Source organism: Sceloporus occidentalis, unplaced genomic scaffold (genome assembly GCF_023333645.1).
Source record: "Sceloporus occidentalis isolate IW3139 unplaced genomic scaffold, rSceOcc1.0.p SCAF_5, whole genome shotgun sequence".
NCBI lineage: Eukaryota > Metazoa > Chordata > Lepidosauria > Squamata > Phrynosomatidae > Sceloporus > Sceloporus occidentalis.
The window spans coordinates 119,116,439-119,135,361 of NW_028316985.1; the positions used below are offsets into that span (position 1 = coordinate 119,116,439).

The window sequence follows — 18,923 nt, forward strand, 5'->3', positions numbered from 1 at the left end:
GGAATCTGGAAGCTAACACGAATAACGATAAGCTGCTTACCGAGATCAAAGGGTCAATTCTGATTTGAACTGCAATATTTTGAGGTGACACTACCTGTTGTCATTGTTAGAGATTAATGCATAAGTGGGAGAACCTAGATCAAAAAGAGGCACCAGGTTACCTAAAAGGCTGCTTGTTCTTTGCTGATTTTTATCTGTAAAATGCAGCCATAGGCATGAGGTGAATGCTTACTAGGGGACACCAATAGTTTTCATGTAGTCATAGTATAATGTAGAGGACTGTGAGCAGTGGTCTAAATGTGCATAGCCTAAATCATGTTCTGGAATTCTCATCTAACACTGGCTGTAGTTATGTGATGCACAAATGTTTCTTGCCCTGATTCAGTGGGGGAGATTTCACAAAGAAAGCAAATGTAAAGCTGGGTATTTGTTTTACTGTGTTGTCCAGACATAATTCATTGATGATCTCAAAGCTTTTGGTCTCTCTGCTATGATTAAGCAGTTACCTGTTTTTTAAGGGCCTTGTGTATTTAGAATTTCCAGCCAGAGTGTTCCAGGGGCTCACCAAACTACAAAATTCAGGATTCTACAGGATACAGCCATGGTAGTTAAAGCAAATCACTGTGATGTAATTACATGAGTAACTGCATAATGTACTTTTAGTCTGGATTTTGAAGGTGACCGGTACAATCAATGGGAAACAGTTTTATTATGCTAAATACACCAACATGATTATGTGGATTCAATGTGTCTGTATCACTTACATAAACAATCCCCACCTTGGACAAACAATCCACAGCTCTCCCCATGTTACTTGTTCCTGAGAGAATGTAGCATCAGACATACTGATAAAAGGTTTAGACATAAAAATACCCAAGCCAGAAACACTACCATGACTGCAATGCTACAAGAAGCAGAAATTTCAAATGTTATGTTTATTCAATTAAAAACTGACACTTGGTAATGATCACATGAACACTAGGGAACCATATCTACAGTTTCCTGATGTCAGATCATGAAATTGCACAGGTTTTCTACATATACAAATCTAATGCCAAATTTTAAAAATGCAAAACCAAGACAATGTGAAATCAACACTGAAAAGTATCCAATTAGACAATTTAAAAAATAAATACTTTTAAGAATAAAAAACATTTCAAAGCAGCTGTATCTTTTAAGAATCCCCCTCCCCCCTGAAAAGTCTTCCATTGATTTTGATTGTCTACTAGTGCAGCACCTTTCCTCAGAGCTGGGATCTGTGTATCAGGCGACACAGTATTTTGTTCATACACAGTGTTTCATTTTGCTTTTTGTGTTACTGGTAGATGTATTATCTTTGAGCAATATCATGCTGGCTTAGCTAACACCCATGCGGATGAAAAAGCATGAAGCATAGCAACACAGACTGTAAAGTACATGTTTATTAAAAGACTGAGGAATGTAGTGTTAAAAATATATATATACTGACAAACTACCCAGTTTCGTAAACGCCCAAATTACTTTTTAAAAATCTCTCAATGCTTTTCTCATTTACTGTTAAACATTCAACTTCAGACAACTGTATACACCTAGGTTCATGAAAAAAGAAAAAACTCCAACTGTTTTTTACTGGGGAGGAAGAAAAGACCCTTTTCTTCTCTTTTAAAGGAAATCTGCTCCCTGCGCCCCTCCACCAGATGTTTTAGCAACATACTTCATTGGGAGACAATTTATGAGTCTGACATGCGGACTCACACGACACTAACATAAAACACATGCGTGCGCACACACAACAAAATGGGCATTCTCTAAAAATACAAACTATAGTTGTAACTGAAGCAGTCTACTAAAGGCCACATCTGTAAACCCTCTACACTTTTTAATCCTAAGGACCACTTGGAATCATTTTTTAAAATTGTCACAAGCCTCAGGTTGATATCTTTCTGTGCAACATTTTGTTCTTTAAAAAGTCTAAAAATGCTCATGTGTGTAGATTTATCCATTACACACCAATCCAACTGATACTGGACGCCTACATAATCTTGTATTTAGAGTCTCAAAAGGATCACCACATTGAGAAACATTTCCCAGCAATGCCTCTTTGACAATAAGTCTACATTCTTGATTCCTTTGGACCCACTCTGTGAACAGTTCCCTAGCCTTAAAAACAATAACTCCAAATGAATTTTCTCCCACCACCATAAAGTGCTTACATTTACACATATATTTTCCTCTACCCTAATTCAATATGACACTCAAGTAAGATAGATGGTGACCACTGTGGAGGGACAAAAACATGGCACTTTTGAGAAACAGGTCTGACTTGCCAGTGTTTCAAAGGGCAACAAGATACCATCTTTGGGGTTGGCCCCTTGATGAAACCAAAGACCAGAGTAGACTGTTCTTTCAACTGCCTTTTAAAAAACAATATCTAATGTCCTGCCCCAAAATGTGGTTACCCTAACTATTAGTAATTCCAGTGACTCTAGGTATTGATCAATCCTGTCCTTAAGCATCTGGCTGAATTAGGACCAACAGCTTTGCACTTGTATGGATGTTAGGTAATTTTTATTATTGGTTGGCAGCAGGTGGGCAGCGTACACAATGCTGTGACATAACACCAGCAAGTAAACTTTAGATTTTTTAAAAAATGGAAGGCATATGGAGAGCTCTGACTAAAATCTTTTAATATGTGTACAAATATAGTATATATATTAAATATAATATAAAAATATTTATACAATTCCCTCTAACATTTCCCAAGACTCATCTTTGAGGATTTTTCCCTTCCTCAAACTTAAGCAAACCTAAACCATAATTCTCCTATTGAGCAGTATTTTGTCATACATTCTGTTGGCTTTGTTGTTAATTTTCATTAACAACAAATCACTATGCTTTCCCTTCCCTCCCGCTTCTCTCTGTCAGACAAAGTGATCTGACTATATTAAATCCTAGAAGGTGGAATATTCAATTGTACAGCACTACCAGGAAAAAACAAGAGCCTTATGGAAACAACCATTGTGATGACAAAGAGCACCAGAGTCTAATCTTCATCTTATTTTAGTGGAAATGATACACGGCAAAAAGAGGACAGATCCCCTTTAAATATACTAATAATCAGAAACACTATGCAGTGAATATCAATGCCAATATAGTTTTACTAGCAAGCTTTTTTCCACATACTGCTTGAGCTTCAGGAGAATTGTTTTTAAAACAGTTATTATTTTTCACTTTCTCACTGCTTCTCCACTTTAACAGAAAATCTCATTATAACATGTACATAACTCTCATTATAAATGAAACGCATAAATCTCATAAACAGATCACATCTTACATCAGTGGATCCTCAAGAAATAGCTGTACATGTTATTGTATCCAATATATGCCAACTCTGATCTACATTCTCACTTACAAATACTAAAGCTTTACCATCCTTGCCTAAAAAGCACTATTAAAGCTCTCCCAATGTACTTTCTGAGTGATATGGCTATGATGATGTATCACTTAAATCCCACAACAGTTCACTACAACAGTGTAACTAAAGAGCAAATCTTTGTTCTATACAAGCACATTTGGTATTACAAGCAGAATGGTATGGCTGGACAAAGCTATTTGCAGTTATGTCAATGAAGTTATCTCCTCACAATATGTGCTTCTTACACTTTTTAACTAATTTAGGGAATGCCACAAAGTCACTTTAAAGAATATAGCTAGAAAGTGTCTTAGATATTTTTATCCACTGATTTACTGTTCATTCCTACTTTCCTTGCCTTGGAAAATAGTACAATTCTTTGGCTCCCCCCCCCCCCAATAAAACCTGTCTTTTTATTATGGTGATTACTGTGTATGTGTCCTGGGGGGAGGGGGGGATCATGCAAGAGTATAGCAAGGAAAAGGACCCCAAAGGTTATTTGCAATTGTTAATCCTCAACTAGAATGGGACTTGTTGATTCAACAAGTATGGATCTTCTATATATAATAGATCTAGCCCTATGAATTAGACTCAGAGAGAACTGCTGCTATCATTTGCTACCATGGTGTTGCCTTTCTTGCAAGCTTTGCTTATCCAGTGGTACATTCGTTGCATCTCCCCACACTTTGGTTGGTTAATAAAGCTTCTCTATAATACTCCATGTTTCTTGACTTCCTCATAAACATATTCTTTTTCTAATCTGTATTAAAAGTCATTTTGCTCTGCAGATGTGATTTTTAAAACTAGTACCATAAAAGCTACTCTATTTTTAAAAATGTACAGAATTTCAGTTGGATCTTTTTATTATCTTTCTGAAATGAATTTGTTATCTGAAGTCTCCATCTAATAGATAGAGGTTTCAATCCTGATTATCTCTTATTTATAGTTTCCATTAAATGTCAGTAAAATGTAAATTTGAGCTGCTTTACGAAATGGACATGTTAATTACTATTCACTTCTCTTTTTAAGTCATTTAGAAGAACTGAATTTCTTATTAGATGAATACATCAAATAATCATGACATTATGTATATCTACAAACTTAATGCCAAACTTAAAAAAAGTACAACTATAGTAATGACACAGCTATGTAGAGTGTTTTGTTAACAATGAACTAAGACTTTAAAAATAGTCATAAAAACAATATAAAGATGTGATCACCTGAATCAAAATCAAGGCACTATGGGTTTCTTTTTGTTTGTTTCAAATGACCCTGAATCATTTTCTGATTAAATGAAGGTCACATTTTTCAAAGGAGAATAAAAAGATTCCAACGAATTCTGAAGTTACGTTTCTCACCACAGAGAAGGTTAAAAAGTGCCTACAATTATTAAATTCAAATATATTCTTGTGCAAATTACTCCTACATTTGAGACATTCTTGAAAAGTACTTTCAATTTTTTAAACTTTTTTTACACAAATATTTCCAACTATGTATTATATCAAAAGATAGCTTTGGGGAAGTAAAATTCCAAACCATCCACAATAGAGCAGTGCAAATTCCTATTTCTTTTCCAAAGGAAAAAAATTAGAGTATTTATGAAATGACAAATGTTATTTATGAAACTGAACGCCTTGAACCCTCCACAGTTCAAAGACTTTCATCAATAATTTAACTTCAAAAATTCCACAAACCAGCACACTATATAACCTCATTGAACAAACCATGACACCACACATAAACCACAAACAGGAAACTTGTGCCCACGATATAGGTGAGAATAAAGGATGGGGCATGTTGTAGGAGACAAACAGGTATAACAGATGAAAATAGCAATCTGAGCATTGTGTGAAAATTAGGGGGGAAATATATTCAAACCCAACAGTTTCATGCATCATATAAAATATTCTGCTCTCTTTGCTTTTTATCCAGACATATACACAGTATTTTACAGTATCTGTACAATAAAGATTGATTCCACACAATATTTTGAAAATATTTACTGTCCCATAATATGAAAAAAATAACTTTACCTTTCTTCTAGAGCATAATTGCAGGCATACTTTAAAAAAAAAAAAAAACCAAAGCTGTTGTAGCAACAGCATGTCCATTGTAACACTTAATCTGATAGGTGTTAAAAACATCACAATATTTAAGTGCCCTATTTCAGTCCACTGAATATTTTGAGACTTGATCTGAACAACTTAATACATGGCAGTACATGTCTTTTGAAGGAAAACAAACATAGAAGCTGGAGCAGCTAGATACCTGGTAAAGGTAGCCACATCCTTGTCTCCAGCTATTTTCTGCATTTATATCTATTGTATCTTCAACATCATTTTGCATTATATTCCTCAGCAGACACATTCCAAACTGTTAGGACAATACTCAGTACTGCACTTTTACGAAGTCTGTGGGCTTCTGTCTCACACACACCAGTGCAATTACTAATGGAGCAACCTTGGGTTTGCCTCCAGATGAACAGCCCCATGTTACTGTGGCTGGACTTTGGAAGCCTCAGTCATGCTGTCAGTTCTGTGTCGTGAAATTTGCTGCTGCTGCTGCTGCTGCTGCTGCTGTAACTGCTGTTGCTGGTGGTGTGACTGTGTAAAAGCGCTTTGTTGTAGAGGAAATGCAGCTGAGAGAATAAGTTGAGTCGACTGATTTCCATGAAGCAACCTGGATGTCTAAAAAGAAAAATAGAAGTGTGAATGAATTATTAGTACTCGCCATGAATGTTAATTCTTGGTGGTGCAGAGGAGAAAATCACTGTCTTTTATTATTTCTGTTAACTCCCTCTCTCCACTCTCAGGTACATAGCCTTGCTAAAGAGCTCAAAACTGACAGCAAACGTGCATATAGAGAAGACAAGAAAAAGCAACAAAACAGCTAAGTGTAAAAAAAAACAAAAAACCTCAGTCACTCACATTCCCAACTTTGGCAACCATATATTATGGGTATGGGTGGATTGGTCCTCTGCACCTCCAAGAATGAACATTCACAATGAATACCAACAGTTCATTTGGATGGAGTAGAGGAATAATCCACTATGTTATGGAGCATACGAAAATCTTAACAGGTGGGAGTAGCAGCTTTTAAAATGATTTATCACTTCAATAGCCTGTGACTGAAGGCCACATCTCCAGAATAATATTTTTCTATTTTTATTTCCTTATGAAGGCAGAAGGCTCTTTCCAACCAGGAATCTTCCATACGCAAAGCAGAGATGTCAGGTTCAGATAAATCCAGAGTGTCTTGTAATAGTGCAAAGACTTTAAGGGATCATTCCCCTAGATGACTCACATAATGTACATGCATATACAGGAGGCCTTTCAAGTGAATCTGAATTGGATTAGATTGATTTCTTTGCACAGTTCAATAGTTTGGATACCCTTCATCAGCCATAATGAATGGGATTAACTCTTGCTTGGTGGTGCATGCCTTCACTGCTGTGTTGTCCATGTGAATCTATGTATTTCCCTTTGACAACTTTGGCAAATTTGAAAACTGCCAATCTTGCCGGGCTCAACTTCAAAAAGGCAATGCTATGTCCTCCTTTCCTTCACAGATTACTTGTCTCAGACTGACCTCTTGTTGCAAAGTGATACCAAACATGCTAAATTCAAATACCTATTATTATTATTATTATTATTATTATTATTAAATCTTTTATGGGGAGGGAGACTTCCTGGATCCAACACAATACAAGGCGGTGCTGAAAAGTTCCCAGCTTGATTCACTTCCCAAAATTTGAGTGGAATTTTATTGCTGTAGACTGAAAGAGTGTTCCCTTGTATAGTAAACTGCCACTTTGTAGGACTGTAGCTCCAATTTCTATTTTTTCAGATCATTGATAGAACCACATCAATGAAAAGTGCAGAACTTTCAAGGGTTCAACTCTGAGCTGTCATGAAGTTCCTGTTCCTGCAGAATAAAGCTCCAAAGGAAATCCATGAGTGAATGATGCAAACATTGAGTTACAAGTGTCTGCCATACCCAAATGTGAAGAAGCAGTGTGCCAACATTCATCATTGAGATTTTCAGATCAAAGATGCAGCAAGGTCTGGGGGATCTTAAACAGTGTCAGTTCCTGAAATTGTTGAACATATTCATGACCTGACCTAAAACAATTGCTGAGACAACTGTGGGTGAGACAAAGCATGTGCTGAAATATTTGACTTCTGACCAGAAACAAAATTAAGTGGATACCTCCAAATTGATTCTGTAGCATTAGGAGTGATCCAGTGATAGTTTTTCAGAACAACTCATCACTATTGTTGAAACATGGTTACATCACTATGATTGGGAAACCAAGTAACAATCCTTACAGTGGCAGCACTTTGAGTTCTCCAAGGCCAAAGAAATTCAAGACTCAAAGATCAACAGGAAGGGTCATGAACACATTTGGGGGAGGGGGAGGATAATGATTTTGATTATTATCTTCAGAAGAGCCAAACAGTTAATGCAGAATACTATTCCCTTTGCTCATTAAAGGAGGCATTGAAGGAAAATGCCAAGGGAAGCTGCAGAAAGATGTCTTTTTGCAGGACAATGCACCTGCTCACAACTAGTAAGATGATGACTTGAAGAATTTGGGGTTAGCAAACAGACCACCCCCTACTCACCAGACTTTGCTCCATCTGACTATTGTATATACTCATCTATAAGTTGACCTCATGTCTAAGTCGAAGACAGGTTTGGGGGCTAAAATTATGGATTTTGATATGACCCATGGATAAGTCAAGGGTAAAACTTAGGGGCATGTAACAAAGAATGTGAAGGACAAAGCAAAGGAAAATGATGCTAAAGAACTTGCAAAATTCCAGCAGACATAAAGGCTGGCAGTGAAATGTGTGGGAAGTGACCAGGCACAAGTGAGGCTAAGAAAACACATGCATGTCAAAAAGGAAGAAAAAGCAAAGCAAAGAAAATTGTGACTACATTAGTAGTGATGTGATAACTTCAACTTTAATATGGTAACTGCCTGATTTTAACCCAGAAGAGCTGACAAAACATGCACAAAGCCCAATTTCTCTTGGTGTTCTTTTGAGGAGAAAAGCTAAAGAGCTGCCACTGCTGCCTTTTTCCCACCCAGGCACTGAAAAATGTCAGAAGCAATGCTGCGGTGGAAGTAGTAGAGGGGGTCTGTGCTTCTTTTAGGTGCTTGCAGGATGGCTAAGCACTTGCTTTTTGATGTTCTACTCAGAGAAGGGGATGGGTTAAAGTAAAGTAATTACACTGACCCATGAATAAGCTAACCCAAGTTTTTCCAGTTTCCAAACCTTTAAAGAGTTTGAAGTAAGGACATTTTCTAATAATTCAGAGGTAGTAGCAGCCAAAGAGCAGTATTTCAGTGACCAGACATTAGATTTTTTTGGAAGGATTAAAGAAACTTGAGAAATAATGTGTCAAGTGTGTCCAACTTTCAAATGAGTATGTGGAATAGAATGTTAAGTTTCATGGCTTTGGGTCATTCCTGTCTTAGTTGAGCCGACAACTTTTCAGCACTCCCTTAAAGGTTTTCACATTTTTCTTTTGCTAATTTCATTTAGTAATGGCATCTGCTTATTATTATTACCATTTGAAGTTGTCTCAGCAGCATTTGCAGACCTCTTGTGTGAAATCAAGCCCATTCACCAATTAAATTGCTGATACCAATAAAGCAGAGTATTATTTGCAAATCTCAATGCCTTCAGTTCTTCAGTTTTGATCTTAAAACCTGCTTCCATCTACTTCTAACTCGAAAGGAATCTTGTACATTGTTAATGTCAAATGATCTATAAATGTCTTTCTTCCTTTCATTAGCTCCCATCAACATCAGAAGGATGTAATCTAAGTATGGAAATAATTGAAAGTTTGTTTTGAATGTCAACAGGACCAAAACTTTCATAAAAACCCTTGAAGCAAATGCCAGACTGAAAGGAAGGACTTTGAATCGATAATGCTGATTTAACATTGGAAACATAGAACTAGTCTGCATATTGGTTTCATAGGAATAGGAAGACACATTTCTATCAAATGTATCAATGTTGTAAAAATGTTCTATTGTACATTGTGTGAAGGATCTTCATTTTGAAATGCTGATATTCCACAAATGCCCTTTAACAAGTTGAGATGTAACATCAAGCAAAATCTAGCACTGTGCAAAGAAAATAGAGTAGAAACGTTTGAACCCAAGACACAGATTGCTGCAAAGGAGACCGAATTGTAAATGTCATGATCCAAAAACTGTCATACTTTGTAACTTCTGTTTAGTATGCACTAAAAAATACATGCATCAATACAGTGCACCGTCATATGCGGACGCACTATAAGCGGCTTTCAGCATATGGTGAAAGCCGCATGGGAGCACGTGGGGCACAAGGGGCAGTGCGTTCCATTTAGATTAAAGGGGCGTGTGTGCGCCGCTGCCATATGCACAAGGCCCATCCTTCAATGGGGCTCAAGCATACACCGGGGGGTTTACGCGGGGGGGGGGGGGGTCCGGAACGGATCCCCCACGTAAAAAAAGGGTGCACTGTATCTACTTCTCCTATAATAGCCAACACCCACAGCAATGCATCTCTAGCAAACACACCTTAATGCTGCCACCAAAGATCTGACAGCTGAAGCCTCATGTATTTTCTTCAATGTCATGTATGTCTTTCATCACTGTCTTTAGGTAATGTGTCACTTTCCTTACACACCAGAGCTCCTGAGACTAATGCTGATACTGAAGTATCTAACAATGTAAAAGCTAACTGTTCCACTGCTAGTTTTTTCAAAGGCGAAATATTTCTGAAAAACACTTGTATTTATTTATTGGCATTTCCCATTCCCATGCAATCAGCCCTTTAAACACTTCAGACATTGGTAAACGCTTCCTAAACAATTGCTTTCTCAAAATGGGAAGCAGCTTTCTGAACCATTTTATGACACACTTCATTCAAAAGTTAATAATCAAAAAGATTAATAAATTTAAGGAATCTACTGCAGCACCAAATTTATTTTAATAGAAATAAATTTAAATATTTGATTATGAGTTCCCTAATAAATTTCTCCAAAGAAGGTGATGTAAATAGAAATATAATGAATTCAACTCAACAGCAAAATATTAATCAGAATCAGAATTTAAGGGATGACTCAGCTAATGGAGTTCAGGAGAATATGAAGTCTGGAGATGGAAATATCAGTGAGCCAACAGAACAGGAGATGGTGCAATCTTAGTCACAAACTCCAGTTCCCCTTTAATCATCTCTCTAACTTAAGTGTTTTTTTCTGCTGAAATCAATATTTTCCCCTGAAATCATTGTTAACACAGGTAAAGCCTGCTGCTGCTGACTCTAAAGACTTATGTTGTTGTTGCAAAAATCTTGGAGCAAGCACTGATTGACTGTAGGTAGCAGAGAAAACTCTGATGCACATAACTGAGTAACATGAGAGTGATCCAAATCTCTCCCTCTCCAACTCCTGACAAAAAAGGAATCTTCTTGCATTCAACATTATGCTCAGTTTCTTGCTTGTGTGCAGGACAGCCTGCTGCTTGCAACTGTTATTTCTGAACACTCTGCAGTCTAGCCCCATATATTGTGCCTGCATCCCCTTTTTCAGCAAAATGGATGGGAGATGTGATAAGATTTTTCTCTGTTAACTTCCATACTTCTCTTTCTTAACCTTTCCTTTCCTACAGCTCTACTCCCTTTCAATTGCCATTTCCACTTTTCCTCTTGAATTATACCTCGCATTCCCCCCACCCCACCCCCCATGAATAGACTGCATTTCTGTTCTCTTTGCAGCACCTTTTTGTTTCAATGCTGCTGCAGAAATATTCCACCCAGCCCCTTGGAATCACTCTCAGTTAGAAAGAAAAATCCTGAGAGTAACAAGTTTGTTCCCTGATCACAGGCTTACTGATGTACAGCCAATGTAGCAGTATCATTTTGGAGTTCTTATACTTAAATCCCACTCGGAGATTGGCTAAGGAGAGGTTAAATGAGCATTTACTATGTCTGGCTCCTCTGGTTCCCTTTCATTTCCTCTTTGAGGCTAATCACAGACCTTGCTCTGATCTGGACCTAGAATTTTGGTAATTATTATTACCTGCTCTACATCACTATGTATTAATATTGTTATAAAGCAAAACTTGTATGACATCATTTCTCACGCGAAACATCTTCCTAGGTAGGTTCTTGGAAGTAACATTTAAATTAAACTGAACAACCATTTAATAACCTTGTTGCATGGGACAAACATGTGGTTTTACCTGCAAGAACTGTTGTGGATGCTGGGATAACTGTGTCTGAGCTGGTTGCTGAACTGTAGCAAGCTGTTGCTGTGGTTGCTGCTGCTGCTGTTGTTGTTGCTGTTCCTGCTGGCTCTGCTGCAGCTGTTGTTGTTGCTGCTGCTGCTGCTGAGCTATTGATAATGTCTGTGGCTGCTGCTGTTGCTGCTGAGCAGCAAAAGTGGGATAGGCAGTCACCACTTGACCCATAAACATAGTGCTTGGTACCATTACTGCTCCACAAGCTACAGGGGCAGTGACTAATTTTGTTACAAGCTGCTGACCTTGAGGAAATCTGTGAAAAGAAAGAAGCATCAGTTTTCCTTCTCAGGTGTACTAAACAAGAGTAACACAATTAAATTCAGTTATATGTCCGTCTGTATCAAACCAAAGCTCCATCTATCCCAGCATCTTCTTTTGAATAGTGTCCAGCCTGTTGTAAAGTTATTTTGAAGCTTTATATATGATTATTCCCATGACAAAGAGAAAAAGCAGTAAAAGTATTTTAAAAATTGAAAACAAAACATATAAATCTGCAACACAATACCACTATAATTAGAAGTTTAAAACTCTGGAAAATAAGATCTTTACCTGGTACCAGAAAGTCATAACAGTATGTACCAACCAAGATTCCTTGGAGAGAGCAGTCCAGCTATTGGACTTTGCAACTCAAATGGCCCATTCTGGAAATTCACAAACAGACCTTTGAGACAACAGCAGATGGCTAAAGTTGCCACCCAGTAACTGGCATCCACAGACATACTATGTACCTCTGCATCTGGGTCAGTCCATTTAGCCATCATGTCTAATAATTCTAGAACAATAGCCAAAATATTGCATTATGCTGTTCCTTCTTCTTCTTTTCCTAGTTTGTTTCCAAGTGAAATTCACTCAGAACTTGAACTTGAGTGAAAAAGAAAGAAAACCAAGTGATTTTCTTCTAAAAAGACACATCGCATACATCAATACTGAACTCAGTTGCTGAATTATGATGGTTATATAGCCAAAACCAAACTTGTGAGAAGCCAGAGAGAGGTATCTACATACTTGGAAGTTATGTATAAAGAAAGAAACCACAGAATGCTGATTGTTTTGGGGGGACAGACAAGAAACTAGTTGCAGGCAAGAATGGAATGGAATATTTTGCAAGAAGACATAGCTGTAACACTGAACAGAAGCACTGTATTCTCAGTGCTGTGTGTTATAGTCCCATTTGCCTCTCAACACTCACCTGATTTGTCTATCCTGGGCAAATGTGGTAATAGCGGCATTCTGGTTATTAGTTTGTTGCAAAGTAGAAGGAATCTGGACCACATTGCCCGTAGCCGGTTGGGAAATCACCATAGTGTTATACAATGGGGTTGACAGTGTGTTCTGAGACTGGGTAGCAAGAGATGCCTGCTGACTGTGTCCACTGAGAATGCTTTGTTGACTATGCTGCGAAAGAAAATACCTTTGTCAACAAGTTTATTTAACACGAACATACATACATACACGCATTTAACACACACGCACACACACCACCATCACCACCAATTTATGGATATTAACTCTGACAATCCTCCAAACAGCTTGATCAGAAAGAGAGACATCCCTGGTATTTGGTAAGGGACTCTTAGAGGGTGGATGTCAATCCAATCCATTTTTATCTGCCTTCATTGACTCCAGCTATAAAGGCTGCTATTGCTGCACAATGTGTCTAGAGAGTATTTAGCTCTGAATCTTGCAAGGCCTGGGTTATTTAAATCTGGAGTTGGAATTCCTAGTAAAGTAGTCAGGGAGATGCACAGAACTACTTGGTTGTGCACCCTTGCCTAACCAGCAAAAGATCTAAGAAGCCTCATCTTCTGCTTTCTATTGATAAAGCAAATTTGAAAGAAATGCTTCTCAATGGGCAATTAATATGTGTGCATGCAGTCAGCTCTTTCACACACAGTTTGCATAATAAGCGCATCATTTGTAGAATATAGAAATTGCTTTGCTTGTCTTTATGTTTATCTAACTGAGAAAACTTAAACCCTTTTTCTGACTCTAATAATCTCACCTTGTCAAAGTTTGTTATTTGCAACTCAAGAATAATTCTAATTAAAAATTGAACAGTTATAATTAATACAATGAATTCATTGTTTCAGTTAAGTGATTAACACTTCTGCCATTTAAGCTTATATTGTCCTATTAACAATACTGAAGCATTGTACAGAATTTGTCTCTACAGGTGCAGAAATCACCTCTGCCTCTCCTCACCCTGCCAGTTAAAAAGATAACAAGAAAAAGAAAGGAAGAGGAGACAGTATCTGCCTTCTGATGCAACTTATTTTTTGCAGCTCACCTAAACCAAGAACTTTCCTTAGATGGCATTGTATGTCACAAATCTAAGAAGTGCTGACTCACCACATTTATATCATCGTACTAGGTAGTGCAAATTTGCAAATACAGATGATTCCTAAATGTTCCTTCCACTCATTCCCACAACAAAAAGTGATTTACATCTGAAAGATTTTGCCTCACCAATATTTTGACTTCTCTAGCCTCCTGCCTTATATTTGTCTAATACCTTCCTGTACATTTCTAATATTAGCTTTGGCACATGAGTCACACACTCTTACACTATCTTCACAGTGGCAACTGTCAAAGGTGAGGGGCCATATTTGGCTCCTAGGATCAGTTTTTGGCCTCTGCTGGGCCATTTTAGGCACAGGAGAGGCTTTTTTTTACAAGAGGATGTGAACAGAAATGTACCTTCTGTTTCTTTTAAAGGCCTCTTGTGGGCCTAAAAAAGCCCAAGGGAAATAAATAAGGGTGAATATGACACTTCACAAAGTCAGACAGCATTTGGGACAAAAATGGTCCAAAGAGGCCACATGTGGTCTGTGGGCTGCACTCTGCCCACCCTGTCATAGGCCACACATTTTGGTTGAGGGCAACATACAAACACAGTGACTGCATCTGACAAGGAACAATATATGAGTGAATAGATCAACAGGCTTAGTTGCATAAGATTAGTTGTATACCTGTCCAGCAGTATTTTGAAGAGGCTGTTGTTGAATCATGTGCTGAGTACCAATATGCCCAGTGTTTATACCACCTTGAATCTGATTAGTTTGAACAACTTGACCTTGCATGTTAATTGGTGTAATCTGTTGAATATTTGATGGGTTTCCAGAAGTTAGCTGCACAGAACCAAAATTTAATCCAGGAGTCGACTGCTGCAAGAACATCTTTCAGAGGAAAAATGCCGATGTTATAATATTACTGATCACAGAGAATATATTAATCTTTTAAAAATAACAACACTGAATTCTTAGTGATACAGCTAAGAAGTACCAATGCTACCAAACTGTCTAATATTGTTTGTCAGAAATAGCTCTAATAAACCAATGGAATATGAATCTTACATTACAACCCTTTCCAAACTTATTTGGAAGTAAATTCCACTAAATGCAATAAGACTTGCTCCTGAGTAGACATGTACAGTGCACCCGCGTTATACGCGGACGCACTATACGCAGGTTTCAGCACACTCTAAAAGCCGCACGGTAGCCACGAGGGAGCGTGCAGGGCGCAAGGGGTGGCACGTCCCATTTAGATGAATAGGGCATGTGCCCAGGGCGCACTCACGCCACCATGGCACCGTCGCATGCACGAGCCCCATTACTTTCAATGGAGCTCAAGCACATACATTTTTTTAATGCGGGGGGGGGGGGGGAATCCAGAATGGACCCCCCACATAAAACAAGGGTGGACTGTATAGGCTTCTGTTATTCTAAAGGACGTCACAAAATTCCACATATAGTTCCCTCCCCCCCCCCCCCAGATGAGAAAAATCACAAGAGTTCAAGACCATATTAGTCAATAGGTGGACACATGAATACACCTGCATGCACAGGTGCCCCAATCCACAGATGGCTAGCCCACCAATATGGTGGGTTCACCATAATAACATACTGTGCATCTTTGTACTTTAATACAGAACTTGCAATATTAATTTTACAGAGATTGCAGGTGATGGAAATAGGAGCTATGAACATGTACACTAAGTGAAGAATCACTAGCCATGGTAGTATTTGCTAAATTTTAACCAACCTGAAGCCCTTGCCCATGGACCATTTGGAGTTGCTCCTGAATTTTACGCAACTCTTCTTGTTGGCGATGAATGTTAGCTTCTATCATTCGTGTCCTTTGTTCCAGTTGGTCCTTTAAATGTTGCATAGCTCCTAGTTGAGCTGAAAACTGAATCATAGGCTGCAAAACAACATTTAAGTAAAATATAAGATTTGAGTTTGTAACCATTATGCAGTAAGAAAATTAACCATCTACTATATGAACATCCTACTAAAAACACATTATAGGATACAGATCCCACAGAGACCATACCCTTTTTGATTTGGCAGTACAATACAGCAAATGATTACATATTCAGCACTAAAACATTTAAGAGCAATGGACTGAATACTCAGTAATCTACAGTGTTCTGATGATAGTTTAACAGTAATCTGTATCAGATTTCCCCCCTTGTTCTTGCACAATATGGGCTCTTAACTCGGGTCTAGGGATGAAATTCAATTAAAAGAAAGGAGGGGGGAACTGTGCCAACCTAATGAAGTGATTTTACACACAGAATGGGTTTAGAAAAAAGGTCAAATATATGGACACATAAGAAAAAGAGCTGCTGAATCAGGACAATTTAATTACATCCACTGAAACTAGCAGGACTCCCAGAACCATGTTCAAGATCAGCTCTGAAAGCAATTCACAGGTCAGTTGGAGACTACCAAACTTTAATCAAATGGGCGGGGGGGGGGGGGGGGAGATCTGTAGGCAGGTAAACAGGGAGACAAATAATTTCGTTTATATATGGTTGATCTGCTATTTCATATACATTCTGGGAAGACAAATTGCCACTGACCATACATTTCTCAAGATTTTTTTAAGGAAAGATTTGTTCCTCAGAAAATTTCCTCCTCCTTAATCCCAAACCTATGCTTTTGTAGTGTCCATGTAAATGTGCACTGAAACAACTAATATTGGTAATACCAACTTTACTACAGAGCCTGATTGCTTGTCAGAGTCAGTTTCTATATTACGAGAATAAAGAAATTGACCACTCCTGCTTAAATTAATGAAATGGTACTGTTGTTACTTATCATGAAGGCCCATGTCAAACAGATTAAGTGTCATTGCCATCCAGGCCAGGCAAAGTTCATATGAACTAAACTACTGAACCCCTGGCTCACCCCTGTCCAGTTCTTTCCATAACCAAGCATAAATGAGAAGACAGGTCATAATCAGGAAAGCAGGAGAAACGGGGGGAAAGAGCAACCTTCTGAATAAATGGAAGGTATTACAAAGAATCCAAAGAACAATTAGATGAGAACAGCATTCAGCTACTGGTTTCATGCAGGACAGATCTAGGTGTCTTCTGTGCAATCTAGATTGCACCTTCACAGTGAGTAACTAATGTCTTGTTCCCAAATTACAGAGAAAACTGGTCAGACATGGGATTTACTTAAATTTAATACTGTACTGACTTGCATAAAGTGGCTGAATCTACTATGGAACCTATTATGTAACCAGCCAAAAGCACCTCAGTAGAAGCAAACTCATCTAAAGATTACACTAGTCTAGTGAAGTTGAATAGATTAACTCATAGCACAATTTCACTAGAGGCAGTAGTAGAGAGTACTGCTCACATAGTTGCTTCTTTAATAGAGGGACCAAGGATGAGGCCATGCATTGTAAGCTATGCAGCTTACATAGCAACAGCTTTTAGACACCAAGTTAAGATGGAGACCATTTCTTTAATTCTCAAATAAATAGATAAAAAAGATACTTTTTGAAGCACCCTTCTGTCACACACCGTTTCAGGTTGTCCAGTTTGTTATGTCTAGTAATAGGTTAGGTGGTAGGTTAGGTGACGTGACTGCCCTGAACATTTCAGAGAGAAGTGCCTGAGCTGGAAAAAACAACTGTAGTAGCTGCAGCCCATGTGGAAGGTGGTATTTAGGTTTTAGCAAATATCAGGATACTCTGGAAATAAAAGCTTCAGCTGCCAAGCTAATGTAAGGGTTGTGTGATTGATTATTCAACAAGGTACAGAGGAAAGAAACAGAGAAAGACTGAATGTTCTCTTCGAGGGTGATCAGAGCTTGAACTGTCTGCAATTCCATGTCTCCACACCATGCCTCCCCGAGAGTGTTTAACAGTGAAAACTGGCACACATTACTGCTATAAAATTAAAGGCTGACACTTACTGAGAATGGTCATTCTTGGGAGACTGATGCCAGAATCATTTTAATAGCGACTGTGATCCAGACTCGGATAATTGTCATTCACTAGACGGAATGCCTAAACTATTACACTATTACTCTCCGTGAACTGCTTACTTGCAGTTTTGGAGGTTTGAGACATGCCAAAGCCATTTTCGGCTTGATGTCTCCATTTTTCAGATGGCAAATGGTCACTGTCTGAAAATTCATCTACTTGTTTTCTTTTCTTATTTCCTAATTCTGATGCCATTCTAACTTTATCTTTACATTTCTTTTTTCTTTTTTAAAAAATATTTTTTATTGAAACTAAAGTTCTACAATGAATTTTATACAATACATAATTCCGTATATATTTTCTACAATTTATCTGAATATCTTTTATATCCCACCTCAATGCTCCCCTTCCCTGGAGCCATTTTCACCCTTATATTCCATCCAAAATCTCAGTTCCTCTCATGGAGGTAATCTTTCCTCTTCTTTTCGCAATACTTTCTCAATGAATTATTTCCAAATTCCATCAAAGTCACTTCTTTTTCATAATCACCTTTTTACTTTTAACCTGCATCTCAATTTATCATTACAGTGCGCCCATGTTATATGTGGATTTGAGCGTATTGGCTCAAATGAATTTATTGGCACAAGGGATTAACCATTTGTTGTGGATTGTGCCTTCAACCTCACAGAGAATAAACCTTACTGGTGATAAGATACAGCAGGTGGTCTACAGCAGAGCATCACAGACCATTAGTGGATAGGTCTGAGCATCCTCTCACAGTAGGTGGTAGAATCAGGCCCCTAAACAATGAATTCTATCCAGATAATTCCAGAGCCAACACTTCATAACCCCATTGCTGGAAAATGGGCCCATGCTTATATCCTACATATGCCCCACTTGTTTTTCTTCATCTGTCTGCTGCTGAATTACACTTTTAAACCCAGTTAAAAACAAATAGCAATGGAGCCACTTATTTGCCTTAATCTAAGGAGCATTTACTACAATTTAGTC

The 18,923-nt window shown here is 38.0% G+C and overlaps 1 protein-coding gene across 3 annotated transcripts in view; it reads right to left on the bottom strand.

Annotated features, from left to right (window-relative positions):
• Window positions 1-920: 920 nt before the first annotated feature.
• The window catches only part of CLOCK (clock circadian regulator), a 56,492-nt gene continuing 38,489 nt past the window's right edge, over window positions 921-18,923 (bottom strand). For all 3 annotated transcript variants that reach the window (XM_089525250.1, XM_089525249.1, XM_089525248.1), the window contains 5 exons: window positions 15,735-15,893; window positions 14,663-14,869; window positions 12,883-13,088; window positions 11,634-11,946; window positions 921-6,078 (listed from right to left, as the gene is read on the bottom strand). In XM_089525250.1, the coding sequence (XP_089381376.1) occupies window positions 5,884-6,078; window positions 11,634-11,946; window positions 12,883-13,088; window positions 14,663-14,869; window positions 15,735-15,893 (1,080 nt within the window). In that variant the 3' untranslated portion in view covers window positions 921-5,883. The remainder of the gene's footprint in view (window positions 6,079-11,633; window positions 11,947-12,882; window positions 13,089-14,662; window positions 14,870-15,734; window positions 15,894-18,923) is intronic.